Source organism: Corapipo altera, unplaced genomic scaffold (assembly GCF_003945725.1).
Source record: "Corapipo altera isolate COAL_440 unplaced genomic scaffold, ASM394572v1 75, whole genome shotgun sequence".
Taxonomy (NCBI): domain Eukaryota; kingdom Metazoa; phylum Chordata; class Aves; order Passeriformes; family Pipridae; genus Corapipo; species Corapipo altera.
In genome coordinates, this window is record NW_020884887.1 from 12,209,878 (window position 1) to 12,228,826 (window position 18,949).

The 18,949-nt window shown below is 38.3% G+C and overlaps 1 protein-coding gene across 8 annotated transcripts in view; it reads left to right on the forward strand.

Annotated features, from left to right (window-relative positions):
• FAM13B (family with sequence similarity 13 member B) overlaps positions 1–18,949 on the forward strand; it is a 46,246-nt gene that overhangs the window by 12,798 nt on the left and 14,499 nt on the right. For all 8 annotated transcript variants that reach the window (XM_027643668.1, XM_027643667.1, XM_027643670.1 and 5 more), the window contains exons 5-14: positions 2,287–2,464; positions 3,039–3,183; positions 5,291–5,448; positions 11,152–11,193; positions 12,103–12,258; positions 14,182–14,317; positions 14,554–14,577; positions 17,563–17,630; positions 18,347–18,401; positions 18,797–18,944. In XM_027643668.1, the coding sequence (XP_027499469.1) occupies positions 2,287–2,464; positions 3,039–3,183; positions 5,291–5,448; positions 11,152–11,193; positions 12,103–12,258; positions 14,182–14,317; positions 14,554–14,577; positions 17,563–17,630; positions 18,347–18,401; positions 18,797–18,944 (1,110 nt within the window). The remainder of the gene's footprint in view (positions 1–2,286; positions 2,465–3,038; positions 3,184–5,290; positions 5,449–11,151; positions 11,194–12,102; positions 12,259–14,181; positions 14,318–14,553; positions 14,578–17,562; positions 17,631–18,346; positions 18,402–18,796; positions 18,945–18,949) is intronic.

Genomic DNA, 18,949 nt, shown 5'->3' on the forward strand with positions numbered 1-18,949 from the left:
AAAGTGCTGGGGAATGCCTTTGTTTCTCTCTTATTTCACTTACTCTGCCTTTGCTTTCATGGCACTTAAAACTTTTATGTACTAGAAAAGCAATCTCAAGTCTTATATTCATGTCATATTTGCTCTCCCACTGTGGATTGTTTTCAGCTTAAAACTCATTTGTAGGAGGAAAAAACCACCTGTCATCAGCATATTGTTATTGCTAAGTATGTTTTTTCTTATACTACAAATCTTTGCCCTCTCAGACTGACACCCATATGCTGGCACAGCTATTTTCTTTACCAGTTCCCAGCTTGTGTCTCTGTATCCACCCTCCTGGGTCTTTTGGCCTCTGCTGTGTTGAGTGATGTTGGAGTTGGTTCATAACTTGACTATTAGAAGCACTTGTCTTGCAGCACTGCATCAGTCATGTCCTCAAAGGGGGCACTACTGGTTGTCTCCCTACAGGAGTGTTGCTCCTTTTCCAGTGTAAATTCATACTTCTCTTCAAATGCTGGGGTTTTTTTGATTTGTAAGACACATATTTTTGTTTCACTTAATTTTCTCTTGTTGGGTTTGTTCCTGATAAGAACTGGATGGTGCCTGTGATGGTCCTGTTTGTTCAGAGTGGGAATTGGTTTGTGGGAGGAGTACATTCAGCAGAGTTTTCATGTGCTGGGACTCTTATTTACCAAGTGCTAAACTGGAGCATCATCTAAACTGCTTCATTTTTCTCTCCTAAGTATCCTGGTTTCCTCTAATTGGCTTTTGATGGACATACCTCAGTTAGTTTCCAGAATTACATCATCAGCTGCATTTGAGGAGGAGTTGCTTACACAGGTGCATAAGGTGGTAGTTACTGTGGATCCATATGTTAGTTCTGGTCTTCTTCCTCTTTACCTGTCCTTTATATTGTTAGGTCAGGCTGAGTTCTCAAAACAATTAGTGATACAAGGTGTGGCCTATATACATCCTTAGGGGCTCCTTCCATGCAGGTGGCTCCTCAAAGACAGGTCATTTTGGTAATGGAAGTGTGAATTTGACCTGATTGCACAAGGTCACGTGTCCCAGAAGTGTGTTTCCTTGCTCTTGTGTCAGTGGACTTCAGGTAGAGGTAAGAAGGTTCTCCTTTTAGGTCTCTGGTTGTTGTTGTTTAGAACTTAAATTTCTGGACAGATTGATTAGACAGAACATGGAGTATTGTGTAAGGTGGTCTGACTGTCACCTCTCTCTTGCTCCCTTTCTTTTTGAAAGTCTACATTGTGAAAGTACTTTTTAAAGTCCTTTTTTTTTCCTGTTGTAACAATGAAATATTAATTTCATTGTGTTACTGTGTTGAGACAACTGTTTTTCTGTGCCTGGTTGGCTGTGTTCAGCTTCTGTAGATAATGACTGTGTCTGAGCAAATGAAACCCTGTGCAGTTACTGCTTGGTGTTCCTGTGCTTACACAATGGTGAATTTACTCACTCTTTGCTTTGATATTAAAGGACTAAGATGTATCAGATCTCTCATCTATAGTGGCAGAGTGGTGCCTCATAACCTTCAAAACTACTTTTCCCTTTCTAACTGATCTCAGAAGAGTTTTCAAGTGTCTGAGAAAGAAGGGGAGGCCTCTTTGTCAGGAAAGCAAAATGGGTGAAAAATTGATACATTTCCTATATATGGGATTTCTCAGCTAGGTATAAACAGCTGTAAACTCTGAACCTTGTTGCCTGTAAGGCTGATGATGCAACAAATGAGATTTATGGGGAGACATTTTGATGAAGGATATAGTTAAGTGGGGTGAGAATGAAGAGGTTTCATGGTGACCCTTTTTCAGATCTGAAATTGAATCAACAAGCGTCAGTCTAAACATGTGTGAAGATGATTGCACTGAGATAGCTTGGATTTAGCAGTGAAGTATTATAGAAGCAAGTAGAGTGGTGAGGATGGGATGCTTCTAAAGGTAAAGTGTCAAAGCAGCTTGTCTGATAGGAGAATTTAGATGGAGCTGGAGCTGGTCTGCAAAGCAATTGTTACATAATATTGGTAAAACAAAAACAGGCAGAGGAGTTTGTCCTATGAAATCAGAAATTTGAGTGAATGTTAATTGGGGAAAATGGGCTGACAACTGCAGATTGGACTTGCAGAGGAGACTGGTGGAAATTACTGAACAAATGCAAGTCAATTCTGACATTTTGGGCTGTGGTTTGACCATATTAGTTGTACTTCAGAAGTAAGAAATTGTCAGAAAAAGTCTGATCAGTATCAAATATGAAAAAGCAGATATCTTATTTTTGGTTAAAATATTTTTATTCCTTTTTCAGATTATAATAATGAAGATGAATTTGGAAGAAAGCTGAGGTTCCTCTTGCAGCAGCTTCCACCTGTTAATTACAGTTTGTTAAAGTTTCTGTGTAAATTTTTAGCTAATGTAGCATCTCATCATGAAGAAATTTGGTCAGCAAGTTCTTTAGCTGCAGTCTTTGGCCCGGATGTTTTTCAGTAAGTTAATTATAAAAGTTCATTAAGTGTTTCTAGGTGAATTTGAGAGCATATCTGTAGTTTAAAGTCATTCCTAGTTCATGAGCAGCAGTAGCAAGTCCACAGGATGGTTTTGCAGTTTTTGATGGGATTTAAACAGCAACTTGTCTGTGAGTTGTGGCATTAGAAATCACTGATTTGATTGTTGCATTACTTATTTATTCTGAGGTTCAAATATTTTAGTGATAGTGTATAAAGTTACTATTTGTAGCAAGAAAATAATTCTGGGAGAAGGATGTTAAAGTATCAGCTTATCCTGGTGTTTCCTCTCTACAGGAAAACACTTGAATTTTAAATATTCCTCATAAAAATTTAATGGACTAAATAGTTGCTACTTCATCATTTTAAAATGTAAAATAATATAAAGCTTTCTAATGCCAGCAGTGTGAAGGCATGCTTGAAGTTCTGTGTGCTCAGAAGGGATATGGGGTAATGGTGTAAAATGTAGCCCTTAGTCATGGGAGTCATTCACAGGAGTTCTTTGGGAAACAGTTGGATTTTGATTTTTAAACTAAAACAGTGTTTAAATCTTTAGCATTTACACAGATGTGGAGGATCTGAAAGAACAAGAAATAGTTAGCAGAATAATGGCAGGACTTCTGGAGAACTACTATGAATTTTTTGAAAATGAAGAGGAAGATTTTTCATCTACAAATGATTTAAGCTCAATAACTGAGCAGGTAAGCATATTTTGAACAGCAATATGTTATCACTTAACTATCTGTTATACACATTTATGATTATGAAACATATATTGAAATATAATTTCTTTAGCTTGCCTTCTAGTAGTTTCTTGCAAACTGACCAAACCTGGCATTTTCTTAATTTTCTTAATGCTTCTGAAATTGTTGCTTTTGTAATAAGTGTAGCTGTGCCATGTAGAAAAATCCATAGGAGCTAAACCAACAGTGATCTCCTGCCCAACACAGACATTGTCATGCTGTCTGAACAGCAGAGCTTTTTAAGTACCTTTTTAGGAATGAACTGCTTTTGAACCAAATGAAGAACCAAGCTGTTGTTGTCTTGGTCAACAGTATTTCTGGGTGTGTCTTACAGAAACATGCAGGGTCTCATACTGCACTTGTTGTTCTCAGTGGTGTTTTCCTAAACCAAAGGCTTTGAGTGGTGTTTCTGATTCTAAGACTTCAAAATGATGTATTTTCTGTAAAGAGGAAAAAGAGTAAATAGCAAGCAGTTGCTGGGGAAGGTAACAAGAAATACTGAATTAATGAAGCCTATCTTATGAATCCCTCCCCATTCAGCAGGACAGGGAAGGCAGGTAGGAGGGCAGCTGGTTGCTTGCTCTTCCCTGCAGTAGCCCTTGGTCTGGTGTGCCAGGCGTGGGCAGCGAGCTGGGGGTTGAGCAGCTCTGCTCTGGATGCTCCTCAGCAAATTCTGCAGCTCTGGAGGGTTCTCTGAGCTCAGTGCAGGACCGTGTCTGGCACTGGGACCTGCCCCAGCCCTGCTGCCTGCAGGGAGCTGTGGGACAGAGCTGGGCTGAGGCTCCTGCAGCCCGAGGCTGGGGCTGTCCCTGGGTAACTGCCCTGAGGCTGGGCTTGGTCTGTGCTCTCATGCTCTGAAATGACTGACTTGGCCGTGCCTCATGATGTGCTTGAGCAAGAGGGTTTCCCGAGCACAGCAGTGTGTTTGGTGTGTGGTTTTGTTTGGTTTTTCCCCTCGGCTGGTGGGGTGTCCCTTTAATTTCGCGGTGTCTCCACTAGATGTCAACAGTGCACTTGTGTCGGGGGTGGTGCGGTGGGACAGAAGGGCCGCTGTCCCTGCCGGGCACAGCCCCCTGGCAGCTGCCCCCAGCGTGTGGGTGGGCTTGCCTCTGCCTCACTGGCACATCCTCTTGCAATTACAGAGGAAAACCAGGGATAAATATGTTTCGTGCCCAGAATGTAGTGCCATGTAACACATTACACCCCTTTTAAAAATAAACAAATACCTCCTCTCTGCCTTCTTTGTAATCTTCAACTTCTAAAGTTTTAGTTTTTCTTAATTTAGTACTTTTCTTTTACACTCATGTGGCAGATACTATGAAGCATATTTTCTTGAGGCTGCTACTTTAATTTTTGAGTTTGTACTTTTGGAAGATCAGTAATCAATCACAGAGGGGCCTTGGGAGTCAAACAGCATCACTTTGTTCTGTTTATCTTTTCATAGTTTAGACATAGTTGCTTTTTAAAAAAAAGAAGGTGACTGTCTAGAGTTATCAGTTGGATATATTGTTTTACTTTTTAAATTGGTTATATATTGCTGCTTCAGTAAAAACATCTGTGTTTGGAAACAAAGAAACAAAAATAGACAAGAGGCTTCACAGAAACTTTCTAAGTGTTCATTTAGTGCTTTAAAGTTTGGATTCGTAGACCTCTGTATTGCCTCCCCTAGAAGGGTTTGGAAAGGCTTCTGATACATGAATAAGGCTTCCTGTGGAATAGAGGAGAATTATCTGTTTTATACAAAGAAGAAGAAAGGTTCTGTGGCTCATGACTTCAGTGTGGTTGGAATTGGGTTGTTTCTTGAATCTGCTTGTGTTCATTTGTGGCATTGGAGGTGGTACTTGCTTTTCAGTTTTTGTCCAGTGTTTCAAAAGTAGCTTTTTAATGATGTGGAATTTCTGGTTTTACATAAAAGCAGGTCCAATGTGCCTGTTTTTTTTTCTAAAATTGAAAAGTGTTCTGCTTTTACACGTACATTACTTTCGTACCTCTCACGCTCTTTTAATTCCCTGGACCTCTTAAAAGGAATTTCTCAATCCATTAACTCTGATTAAATCTCTTTTAGATCAATGATCTCTTGGAAGAAGAGGAAGATGTAAAGCTTGAGCAGTCTGAAGAACTTCCAGAAGATGGCACAGAGAAACCTGTTGAAAGGCCAGCTGTGGTGCATCTAGATGTGACAGGGAGTCTCTCGGATTCCAGGAGTGTTACAGCATCAACAAGGTAACTCAGTCCTGCCTTGGAGTTTGGATTTAAAATCTGGATTATAGTTTATTCTGTCAAAGAGAGAAGCTGTCAGGATTTTGACATAAGTGGTGGTGTCTACACACTGAAGCTTTAGAAATAGGTGCAGTTCCTTTAATAGTAAAATATGGGTTAAAATAACTGTTCCCAAATTCAGGAGAGGAATGCCTGTAGGACTCAGATTGGATTAAATATGGTGATTTATGCAGAGAAAGGTAAAAAGGGCATATTTTAGTGAAACTGTTAAGTGGTATTTAAACAGTAAATTTTGTAGCAGAAATAAAGAGTCTGCATATGGTAGATGCAAACCCATCCTGTACCATCTTTCCTTTTGGTGGGAAATCCTGGGACTGTTTCTTGTCACGTGCTGGTGGAGAGCTGTGGGCAGGTTTGGAAGTTGCAAAGTGTGATACAGGCAGGAATGCTGGAGTGGGAGTCAGCTTTTAAGAGCAATCCTCGTAAAGGAGATGCATAAACATAAAATACTTCCTTTTGAGAGCTTATTTGCACTTGCTTGTAATGCACAAGATTTTATTTTTAAGTCAGCTTTACTTGTATTTAGAGTTTACATTTACAGATGGTGAATTTTACCTCTTCCCCTGTACAGCATGTGTTTGGGATGGGTATTGCATGGAAGAACTTGTAGGGAGGGGTGAGGAGGAATTTATAATAAAAGTGTGACTAAAAGCAGCAGAAATGAAGGGAAAATCACAATTAAGCTACTGCCTAAGAATGAGTCATTTCAAGAATGTAGATTTTGGGTTGAAATCTGTTCAGCTGCTGGCAGCACACTTCCTTCTACGTCATGACAAGAAGTTGTAAAATATGAAATAATGAGAGAAACATAACTCTGTTTTGTAATTTAAATTATACTTTAATAGTTAATTATCTTGATCAGCAATAAAACTGTTTTAGTTTGAGTTAAGAAAAAGAAAAGGTTGCAGTTTTACTGTTCACAGGTATTAGGTTGCTTCTGGAATGTGTAAACACAGCAGCAGTGACAAACTCAACATGTTTAAGAGTTTAAATTGGATAGCCTGAAGAGAAAAACATTTTTACTTGATGTTTAAGGTTAATTAAAAATAAATAGGCATTAATTATGGTTGACATTTTACATAATTTGTGGGAAAGGATAAGGAGGAATCCTGTAGAAGAAGGAGAATTTTGACTGTAAAACCAGATCAACTGCAGGAAACATTAAAAAATTGAAGTGAATGAAAAGTATGCTTTATTAAACTTTTAACCACTATAAATACTGTGAATATTACCCCAAACCTAAAGGCTTTTTTCTTTTGAACTTAGTTTCTTGATGTAAAAAAATTAATAATTAAAAAAGTGAATGTTAATGCAGGTTTATTGGGATTGTTTATCTCTGTCTGGAGGTAGGGCCTGTGGCAGCTTTTATATAAAAGAGAAGGAGAAGCAGATCTCAAACATGGTTCTTTCAGTTCCCTGTTCTGGAGTTTTGTTGCATTTTTACTGTTGGATATTGGGAACCAGATATCTGTATATTTTGGTCTCTCTGTGGAGAGAAGGAAAAGAATGCTGAGCTTGCATGTTCTGCATGTTAAATATTGGTTATCTTGATTCATACAACGGGGCACCTGACCTTCCTCCTGGTTATTTGGACTATAACTTGCTTATAATTTTGCTCACTACCTTTTTTCTGTACTCATTCTGTTTGTACTTTCTGAAACCTGTGACCTTCCTGCGCTGCCTGGCGTTAATTTGACTTTGAGATCTGGTGGGAAGGTGGATAATCATTAATGCAGTTTGATTTAGAGGCTGCTTGCAAATGGTATTTCAAATAAACCTGTTGAGTGATCTTGGAGCCTGTTCCCCAGCCAGGGAGCATTTGTTGCACACAGGTTGGAATTGTGCATGGAAAGGAAACTGTTCTCCTTTACCAGGAGCCTTTTCCCCACGGCTCTTTTTGGTTTTGACGTCCTGACTTCTAGAGAAAAGAATCACCGAGTCAGCATTGCAGATGAATTTTAAGATGTGCTGTTGAAATAACTGCTTCAGGCTCCTTCTCTGTCATTATTCCAAATTTTTCATCACTGTGCCTTGCCAAGCAGTATTTGCTGTACTTGTGCAGTTCATCTCAAATACTGTCAGTCAGAAGTCTAATATAAAAACCCTTTGTGTTGGGGCTTTTCAGAACTATATGTGTAAAAATACAAGATAGGACATGTGAGTTGTATAAACAGTTTACTTTGTTTCTATTACATGCAGTCAGAGGGGCAACATCCTCACTGCTTCTGTGATATTTTTGTTAACCCTTTTGTGATTTGCTCAACTCTAATCAGGGGGAGGTGATAATATTAACCAAGCGAGACAAAATGCGTGGTAAAGCTGACCAAATATAACACCTGCCTGAATTGCTGGGAAATACATTACTATTTTAGCGTAGTGCTGGTTTTTTGTTCCTACTCCCACCCTGGAAAATCTGTAAACAACATGTTAGGAAAGCTTTCAAGTGTTGATTGGGCAGCTTATTGTCAGGAGTGACCTCATGTTGCAGTCGATTTCTATTTAGACTGCAGGGTTTAGTGCAGCACTCCAGAAGTGCCAGCCCCCGGAGCCCAGCGAGCACCATGCACAGCCAGCAGCCAACAGCTCGCTTTGCTGGCTTCCAGATGAAGCATTTTTACATGAAGTGCTCGTTTGGGATAGCAAAGATAATCAGAATGGCCTGCAAAGTTCTCCTGCACAGGTAAATCTCTGAAAGGACGATGGCGTTTTGATATGATTCGTAGTTAAGACTTTAACTTTGAAACTGTGGGAGGTTAAATGTGTTTTGGAGGTTATTTCATTTCATAATATGTCAGAACTGGTTATTTGAATGAGGTAGGAGAATCTGTGTACAGTCAGGAAATTACTAAGGATAACTTGGACATATTTTATCTCTAGTTAATATATATTTCTACTCAAGGTATGTTTTTACTGGGACCTTTTGTGGGTAGGGAGGCAGTGCAGAAGGGGTTCTTAGGAGTGGGTTAACATTATGAAACAAAGATGTTTACCTTTGTGTGTCTTGCTGTGTCATGCTGCGTTCAGGCTCTGCCTGGTAGTGTAAATCACAGCTTTTAAAAAGTATTCCTGAACTGTGGAACGTGGGCTCAGGAGTTGGAATTGGCTTTTTAGCCAAGATTTACACATTTCTTTCAGAAAGGGCTTAATTGCTAAAGTGATTAGTTGAAGGTGTAAGATATTCTTTATGTAATAAGAGGATTCTCCAGGCTTTGCAATACTGCTGATTTATGCCCAGCTTTTGCTGAGTCCCTCTCATGCACCTGAAGGTGTTGAATAAAAGCACTGGAGAGCCATCCTGTGTGAAGGTTACACACTGAGATGGAAAATTTTGTTGTGAATCATGTCTGAAGTCATCTGGATTCTTTGGAGATGAGTTTGATTCTCCCTGATCTTGACACAGTTCCTCATTGTCTCAGGTGGTAAAATAAAAGGATTTCAGGTCATCAGTTTCCTATAAATAGTGTTTGTACTTGTGCCCTTGACTTGAGTTTTTCTTGCTCTCTTTTGCAATTAGAGTGTTGCAGTGTTTTGTGCTCTGATTGCCTCTTTTTTTCTCCCAATATATCCTGGGAGTGACTGTTTTAATAGTAAATGGATTTCAATGTACACAATTATGTATTAGTACCTTTAGAATGTAAACATACTTTTTATAATGCAACTCTACTAGAACTTACTGAGAGGGATGCATAAAATTATATTTGTCCTGTTTTGGAATATTACTGTTCTTTTGCTGAGATTCTTGGTCATGCTCCTTCTCTCTTACCTTATTCACGAAGCTGAACTTACAACTTCATATCTTCATTTTTTTATTTCAAATATTATCAAAACAAAATGTGTTCATCAGAAAATTTACTTTGCCCAAGTAGTAGGACTGTGCTGAACTTCTGTGCACGGAATTACCAGTGAAATGTAAATATATTAAGCTGTAAACTACCTCTTACTATTTTTTTGTGTTGGAAAGAAAAATACCAGTGTGTTCCCCCTCAGTTGTTTGATCCAGCAGCTTTGAAATCACTGGCTACAAGATCTGGCTTCTCTTTCAGGTGTTTTAATTTCCCAAAGCTGTGTCCATTTTGAAATGGTAGTTGAGTGCTGCCTGTTCTGTCGGTGCCTTTGGAATAGATCAGCTTTCATTTTTCACCCAGGCAAACACACACACAAATCATTTGATTCACCAGCAAATTTCCATTAAAAAAAAAAAGCAAAGCAAAGAAATTAAAAGCCTCTGTGAGCACCTGCTTGTTCAGCTGTTCCATGGTGGGTTTAAGGTGTCTAAGGCAAACTAGTCTAGTTATTTTTAAATAAATACCTTAACCACTTTCTTTATCACCTTCTGTTTAATTGAAAATGCATTATTGCTTCTGTTTCATCTACTTGGAGGAACAAAAAATTAGAAAGTGTGCTTGAGGTGGTCTCCCTTTCTGGTGGTGGAACTAGTAATAAACTTGATAAGGTCTAACCAAGATTTTTTTGCTGTATTAAAACTCTTCTTAGGTAAACAGAGAGACTGTCTACACTTTTTAGTGCAAGTCAGGCTCACATCAAAACTACCTTACAGTGGTAGTGCCTGTTCAGTTTTCCAGGGGAGTGGCAAACTGCCTGGAATTTTGGGGTTTGCCTTATGCATTCATGAAAATAATATTTAAAATCAACTCTGTCTGGCATCAGTGTTGTTGCATGGTAAGGAGTAGACTAAAATCTCATTTTTCAGCTTTTAGGGCTTAGTTGCCTGTAATAGGAAAAAAAAAAGCATTTGTTTACCTCCCCACCTCTGAGTTAAACTGCTGTTAGTATTTACTTCTTTCTGAGTGAGGTATATATGTTGCAACTCACTGCTTTACATAGTAGATTTTTCATCTTTTATTTTATTCTTACCATATTTACTGTCACTTTGTCTAAAGTTTTAAGTATTCTGTTTCTAATGAGAAAAATTTGATCACATTAATGGAATATTCTAGAGGGACCACATACACATGAATTAACTGACTTGTGTTAGTTGTTCTGATTTCCACCCTTCCCAACCCCTCCAGAGGACTTTAGGATTCTGGGCTGAAGTGGTTTGTGCTGGGAGATTTCCAGATGTTTTCCAGATGTCTAACCCCTGTCCCAAAACCTCTGGAAGGTCCTTACCCCTGAAATGTTGTAGCTGTGCTCAGAGAGTGTTGTAGATCTGTTGAATGTTGCAGAATCAAATTATGCAACAGTCTGACAGGCAGGGAAGAACCTGTGGAGGAAAGCAGAGTCATTTGGAATTTGCTTTAGGCAGCAAAGTTAAAATGTGCATTCTTAAACAAGGTGTCAGGAAAATGTTTGACTACAAAGTGATTGGTGTTTCCCATGGGAAAGGCCACACATCTGAGAGCTTGTAGCTTCACAGTGTACCAAGTATTGGCTCTTGAGAGACAGAAATCTGCATTGCTGCTTCTACAACTTTCTGTCTTGTGATGGTGCTCCTTAAGATTTCTTCATTTAAATAATAAAGGGACTGCAAATCAGGATGTTCTTTACATATTTATTCTACTTTTATTAGCTGCATCACGTGCAATCTTTTAAGTATTCTCTAAGTTGCTTTCTGTTAACTTCCAAGACTTTGATTTAGTGTGTTAAGTTTTTGCATTACATTAACTTATTTCTTCTTTATTGCAGTGCTCATATCTCTCCCATAAGTATCTTGCCAGCCTCTGCAGAGTAAGTATAATGAAAATATAAAATGTTTGAATGATGCTGTTACTAGAACATCCCTACATTCTTTCAAAAAAATGCAGTAGGTTTGATGATTATAGTAATGAATTAACATATTCTAGTGTGAAGTATTTCACTTGTGGCATTTAACACTAATATGGGAAAAACCTGATGTCTGTCAGTGTTGTTGACTGCAGGAACATGAGAGCACAGTATGGTGGGATCCAGAGTCCAAAATACTTTGGTTTTATACTTGGATACATCATAAATGTTTGACTTTAAAATTATTATAGCATTCACATTGTATTTTTAGCACCACTTCTGGTTATTGATACTGAGCACAGTTCAGTGGTATTTTGTTTGCAAATGAGGGGGGGAAATAAAAGCGCAATTTCAGAGTTAAAATGGGATTAAATAGTTTAAGATTTTTACAGGAAGATTTTCTGTGGGCCTCTGTGTATTTGGGATGAGCTGGCTAAGAAGCACTCAACAGAACAGACTGTTTTTAAAGAATGCTGTTCTTTTCTTGGTGAATCTTTGGATATATTCTGTGTCCTTCATCAGGTGCTTGCCACAGGATTTTACTGCCACATTATTATATTAAGCTTTCATAAGAGTTTTTTGCATACCTATTAAAAATAGGTTACAATACTTATTAAAAAATAGTCATTGTGATGTGTTGATTACTCTTAAAACACTATTGATAGACTTCATAATACTTTATGTGAATCTTATGAAATAAAAACCAGTGTAGTAATTTCCACTGCCTTTTTGGAAAAGTTAGTCTCTTTTTGCCTTGAAGTGCTTGTCATCAAAGATTTTGGTTGTGTAAAGTTTATCTCTGCCTTTCTACATAGTTGATCAGTGCAAAAGGAGAGCTCTTAATAGGAATTTTCTGTCTTTTTTTCTCTTTAGCATTTTAGAAAGAACAATCAGAGCAGCTGTGGAACAGCATCTTTTCGACCTGCAGAGCAGCTTAGATAACGATCTGAAACATATCCAGCAACACAGACTGGGCTGTAACAATGAAGAAAAAAATCCCAGTGGGGATGAGGAAGGATCTAACAACCAGTAAGACTTTGTTCTGTCTGTAGGATTGTATATCTTAACTCTTCCAAAAAAACCTACCCAAATCCCCCACCTCAACCCAAAAGTTATGACTTCTGCTGTTGACTTTTGATTTTAAAACAAATCAACTTCCATCTGTTGCCAGTAATCAACAGCTCTTGAAGCAAATATTTTACATTTTGTTTTGTGGTTAAAATGCTGTGAAATGTATCTGCTTTGCTGCTGAATTCTGAGCGAGTGGCACAAGAACTTAAATTTACCCAAGTGCCTTCATTGTTATCTCGCTGATGTGACTCATGACAAAATTTTACCATATTAAAGTTATTTGAGATGCTGTTTCAGTTTCTTTACCCTGCCTTTTAATGTCAGCATAGATATTTTACTGCTCTGGCTGCCAGTGTCAATGAAACAGCCAAAAATGGATAGAATGAGCACTGTGGGTCTATTTGCACAGTGTTTCAGCCTCATTTGATCAGCTTTTATTTTTGTTGTAACTCATGCCATGTTCTGAGTGTAGTGATTGCCATGGCAGCATTGAGAAGCTGGTACACTTTGGTGCTTTATTAAAAATAAGTAGTCGTGATTAATACCCAGACTCCAAAAATGTGTTGTTAAGACTCCAGTACCTAAATTCCTTGGTTGCTCAGAGCCTGGAATACAGGAACAGAGCCTGAAATACATTCAGTGTTCAGAGATTCAAATGCTGTTTTATAAGTTGTTCGATCTCTACTGGTTTTAAAGTCCTATTTGTGACAAGAGGCCAGAATAAAGTTAGCAGTCAGTCATAAAAGTAATAATCATCAATAATGATCAATTAAACCCGAGTTTTAGTGTTAGAGATGCAATGCCTTTGAAGTCATTTACAAGTGAGTAATTGCCTGGAAGACCTGGAGGAGCTGAATTCCTTCAGTGACAGTGTAAGCTCTTTAAAGGTTGGCTGATTTCAGAGACAGAGGCTCCAAGTGCCACCACTGCTGATTTGAAACCAATATCCTCCTCTGGCACAGGGACTATTCCAAATGCTTCTGATCATCTTCCACTGTGGATTAACTGTAAGACAGGATACCTGATATCTTTCTTCACAGTGGTTGTCTGGGTTCTCTAAGGCAGCAAGCTGTGCACAAGGCAAATACACAGTTACATGAAGAACTACAGAAAGCAGTGAGTCAGGAAAAGTTTCTTAGAACTAACTTAAACTGATGGCTGGAATTAAGGAGAAATTGTGAAAATGTTTATTTCCAATCCATCCTGTTTAGTATCTCCACATCTGATAGAGAAGAAGCTTTTTTAAAGTAGTTTGGAATTCTTTGTGAGTGAGGAGAAGGAAGGCAAAGACTTGTGATGAATGACAGGATCATGTGGGGACTGGGATGGTGGCACATAAAGAATATATGTGACTACAAAGATGGTGTAAATTAGTTTCAATCTGGTTGTACTGTTACAAGCCTTAAGCTGAATTCCAGAAAGATTCAATTGTAGAAGTAATGGGGTTTCTCACTGGAGGGAAACACAGTGGGAGTAGCTATAAACTAACTGGCCTCAGTACTGGGAGGAGAGTGGTCACATCAGTGTTATCAGGTCACAATAGTTTCAGTATGTCCTTGCTTCTGGCTGTTGTGCTTTTATTCCCTAGGTCAGCGTGCTAAATACGGGGTGTATGCCTGGCCCTTAATACAAGAATCAAAAAATGCATTTTAATATGTCTGTCACCTACTGATGTAGAAAACAAGTATATGTAAACTACATAAATAATTAAATTCACCTACAGGTGATTTGAATAGTAGATACTACCGGTATCTTTGGTCAGAATAATTCTGTTCAAAAGAAGAAACCACAAAAAAAAGTGTGGGATTTGGTTTTTTTTTTTCGTTTTCCTTTCAAGGGTGGAATTACAGGTTCCTAAAGTCTTTCTGTTCTTATTTTTAGGAATGATGTTATTGAAGATAATGACACTGGTAGCAGTGAGAACACAGGAGACTGCTCTGAAGTATTGGTTTGCACTGATTTAGACAGTGAAGCTATGAAACATGATACTGTAACTGGGGAAGAAGAAAGCATTCAGGTGAGAAGAAGAGTCTCCTGTATATCAAACCATAAGTTGCTGTGACTTTTTAGTACTTTAGGGATCCAGATTTTCCGAATTTAGAGATCATCAGGTTTTCTATGTAGCATTACCTGCTGCTGTTGCTCTGTGCAGTGTTGTCTCCTCTGCTGTACCACGTGCACAGGGGAAGTTTTGTGTGTTTTGGTGTGACTTGTTTGGACCCTGACTAATGTTTTTCTCTTGGTCTTTCACAGGTACCAGCCCTTCCTTCTGCTGAGGTAAGTCAGTGTATAGCACTGGTTAGAACAGCAGCTGTGTTAGTAAAGGCTCCCTGGGGAGCAGAAGATGTAGAGCAGTGATTGCAGCACAGCCCACAGTTAGTCACCTTGTACTGGATCAGGAAAGGGTAGGACTCACCTTGAGACTGCAGCCTCTTGACTGTGCTTGTGCTAGGAAGGTGTGGGTTTGTAAACAGCTAATTACACCCTTTTCTCTCTGGTTCCAGTTTCTCCTGTGGTGGGCAGGGATGTCCTGTTCTTTTCAGCACATCTTCATCTCTTCTCTATTTGAAAGGGGTTCTGCTACTTCTCCTTGGGCCTCTTTGCTTGGCTGTTTGCTTCTGCTTCTCCTCCACACTGTTGTGTACTCTTAAAATTCTTACACTTGAGGGGTTCAGGGAAGGAGAATTAAACTGGTGTCCTCTTGAAGAGCTTCAATACTTAATATTGTCATTTTGAAAACTGTGGATGGACCATTTATATTCCAAAGCAGAAAAGTCTTGTCTAGTGTGCTGCATGAGCACATACTGGCATGTAGTGCTAACATGCTTGTAAAAATAAAATACTTAGCTGTATTTTTTAAAAACCATTTTGCTCAGAAAGTACAATGTTAATGATACTTGAAGTGGCTGTTGAAGTTTTTAAAGCAGCTGAAATTGTAAACAACAAACCACAAGACTTAATTTTGGCTTTGCTTTCAGATATTATGCTTGAATTGAATAGTTTCGTGTCACTGAAAGAAGCAAGTATTGTGTACACTCTGGAAGCCCAGTATTGGAGCAGCTGTAAATGTTGAAATAATTGTTTGCCCTATACAACAAACTTGCCTCAGCTTTGCTTTGAGCTGCAAATTGTTAGATCCTCACATATAATCAAATGTGAAGGTTTGGAGTATGTGTGGCCTGGATTTATGATAATGGCCTGAACTGCACCAGCATTTTTTATTAGTGAGCAGAGATCAGTCTCATTCTGGGTGTCTTTGTGTGATCAAGCAATGCTGTAAAATATGTGCTGACAAAAATGAAACCAAGGATAACAGTAATATGCAAGAAAATAGAGATTTTTTACTATTCCAGCAGGTAGCCCATAGCAGCTGTGAAATAAGCCCTTCTAATGAAAAAAAAATTCAAATATGTAGTTCTTTATTTATTTGGCAACACTTCTGTTGCTACAAATCTAAATAATGAATTCTGTGGGTAGAGATGTTTGGTTTACATGCGTAGAGAACTTTCTGCAATGGTTTTCAGCTTTTTACCTGGGAGTCCATAAATCTTCCTGAGGGTTTCCTGAAAGATAACTGGATAAGCAAACCTATTGTTAATAGACTTAAATGAACTAGAAGAATTTAATGGGTCTGTGAACTTGAAAAGATAGGAATGGGTGCTGTAGTAGTGCAACTGTGAGTTGTTTTTATGCAAAAAACCTCTTTGCTGGAGTGCTTTTAAATATTGTGATGTGTTCTTCTCCTGGCCTTTGTTTTCTTTCAGGGATCAAAAATGATTCTCTTGAATCACCTGTCAAGCCAAATTTTTCAGTTGTTCCCACGAACTGGTTTAGAATTTCACAGAATGTATTTGCTATCCTGTTTTTTTCCTGGTTTTTTTTGGAACAAGTTCCAAAACTTGTTCTAAAAAATTACTGGATTTTTATCCTATAGCACAAAATGCACAAAACATGGTCTTGAATATAATGGGGAACATGATGCTTGGGAGAGCATGACAGAAGCACTTTTGTTGTTGTATCTGGTGTTATTCTTGGCTTTTTTGGCTGCTTGATAGACTTTGGTCCATGGAAATCAGTGACAAGATGACATTCTGGGGTGAAGTTTTGGTTTTTTCAGTGTTTGTTTTTCCCTTCTTGTTAATATACCATTTCAAATGTTACTGACAAGTTGTATCTTCTGGAGAGAGGTTAAAGGAAAATACAGTGATTCTCCTGTGTGGAGGGAATTTGAGAAGAGCACATAAGGTTGTAGGAAAAGAAACTTGTGTGTGTGAGCTCTCCTTTGGTCCTGGAATGGAAACACAAGCAGCTGTTTCCACAGCTACAATGAGTGTGACTGAGCAAGACTGGCCCAGTTCATCTCCAGGGTGGAAATTATCTGCTGGAGTATGACAAATACACTGTACTTAGAAATTGTTTCCCCAAATTGAAATTTGACTTGAGAACTGAAATAATGTAAACAGAGTACTGGAGTTTTTTCTGGTAAGGGTGACTATTGCTGTCAGCAGTGTCAAAGTGGCAACTGTTGGTGTATTGGAACTCTCCTGGTAACTTGCTTTTAATATTCAGACACTTTTTGTGAGCACTTTGTAAAGTCTAAACCCAAATGACTTATTTTATATTTCAAATTTCTTATATTCCCCCAAATACGACTCTTTTTGAAGAAATCAAGTATTGGGCTTTGACAGAAATACTTAAAGCAGTCAGTCATCCCATGCCAACTTTTAGCAAACAAAATGGTGACATGGATTCATCTGAACTCGTTTTGTGAGATGGTGTCATAGAACTGCCAGCATTTCTTCATCCCCTTCCAGCTCTTTTGCTGCTTTATTTAGTAACAGGGATTAGTAGCTCCTTTTGGAAAGTCTGTCAGAGTTGTTTCATTTCATATATGCTGAGCACAAGGCAACATCCAGCCCAGCTGTTTACAGGACTAGGATGTACCCACTGCCATGATTTTAGTCGCCCCAAACTTCATGCTGTGGTTGACAATTTGAAGTTAGAACTTTTATTGAAGAAATAATAAAAAATGGTTTATCTGAAGATGGAAAGCCATTGTCTGACTTCTGGTGATTGAAACACCTGATCACTGGCTTTAGTTTAGCTGTAAAAATACTACATGGTTTAAAAGTACGATTTCCACCCCCCCTACATTAGAAACTTTTAGTTCTTGAGGGTGTCTTGTGGTCAGAGATGAATATGAAAATGTTTTCAGCTGGGAATGCTATTCCTAAATCTTCTGAACATACTTTTTGTCAACAGACTGCAGACGTATTATTGCAACCATGTGATGAAGATGCAGATGTTGATGGAGAAAATAATAGTGAAAGGTTTGTGTTTTTCTGTACCCACTGACATGGCAGGATTTACAACTTCAGTTTTGAAATACAGAGTGTATCAACTGTCATTTGTCACAACACAGCACAATATGGGGGAGGTGAACTAAACATATCACTTTTCACATGTGAAAACAGGATAAGATTGAGTTACCTTTTTATATGATATAAAAGGCATGGAACTTTATGTGCTAAAAAGAGAAAATAACTATAAGCCTATATGATATGGCTTTTTTTTTTTTTTTTTTTTTGAACAATCCTATGTTCTGGGCAAGAGAAGCAGAAGAAGAAAAAGTTATTTTCTTTAAAATTTTTTGGCACATTTTATTGCTCTTAATGATTGAAGAATTAATGCTGGTAACAGTGACTAGCCAGAAAGCTTTGTTAATTTGTAGTTTAAGTTGAATTGAGTTTTAAAATATCAATCCCCAGTTTGAGAAACTCTGAACTGTTTCTGTTTCCAATTTGGTGCAAGCCCAATTGTTTAAATGCTTCAGCTTGATATTCCCTGTGAAGATCACAGAGGGGAAAAAAGAGAAGTAATGTAACTTTTGTTCCCCAGAATTTTAATTATTGCTTTAAGTAAATACATTTTCTATCTGCTAAAATGGGCTGGAATTTGTGAGAATAAAATTTAAGGGGATTGTATGATATTTATTGTTCATTAAGAACTTGTATTTAAAATAATTTGGTCTGTGTCTTCTTTTTAGGGAAAATAGTATATTGCTTGATGGCAATGATAGAATATCTTCAGAGATAGCTCTGGTAAGATGATGATTTCATTTATATGTGGATACACAGTGTCTTATAAACTTTTATGAAATACAAATGTGAAGAAAACCAGTAAATTTAGCTTTTAACATCCTCTGTTGGTTGGCCTGCTCCAGGGCTTGCAAAACCTCTGTCAGAGATCTCATCATCTCCCTTCACAGAAACTTGGGGCAGCAGAGCAAACTTACACTTATGCATCTCATGTAAGGAATGTTTTGCAGTGTAAATAATTGCCTCCCGTTGAGATGTGTGTATTTATAATTCCTTGAGTTCGGAAAGATAATTTTCTGGGGGGAAAAAAGTTCCATCCAGAAGCGCTGGAACTGATATAGGCACTGGATTTCCAGTTGCTAAGTAGTAATCAAATTGTTTCTGTTGCTTAAATGCAGGATACAGGTAGCAAGACGTGTGATCTAAATGCAAACACTGACCCCGAGGTGCTGGGGGGTGGCAGCGTCAACGGTCCCGAGGAAGCTCCGGGTGTCCAAGTGCCACGTCTGGATCTCAAGAATGTATCCGATGGTGACAAATGGGAAGGTAAT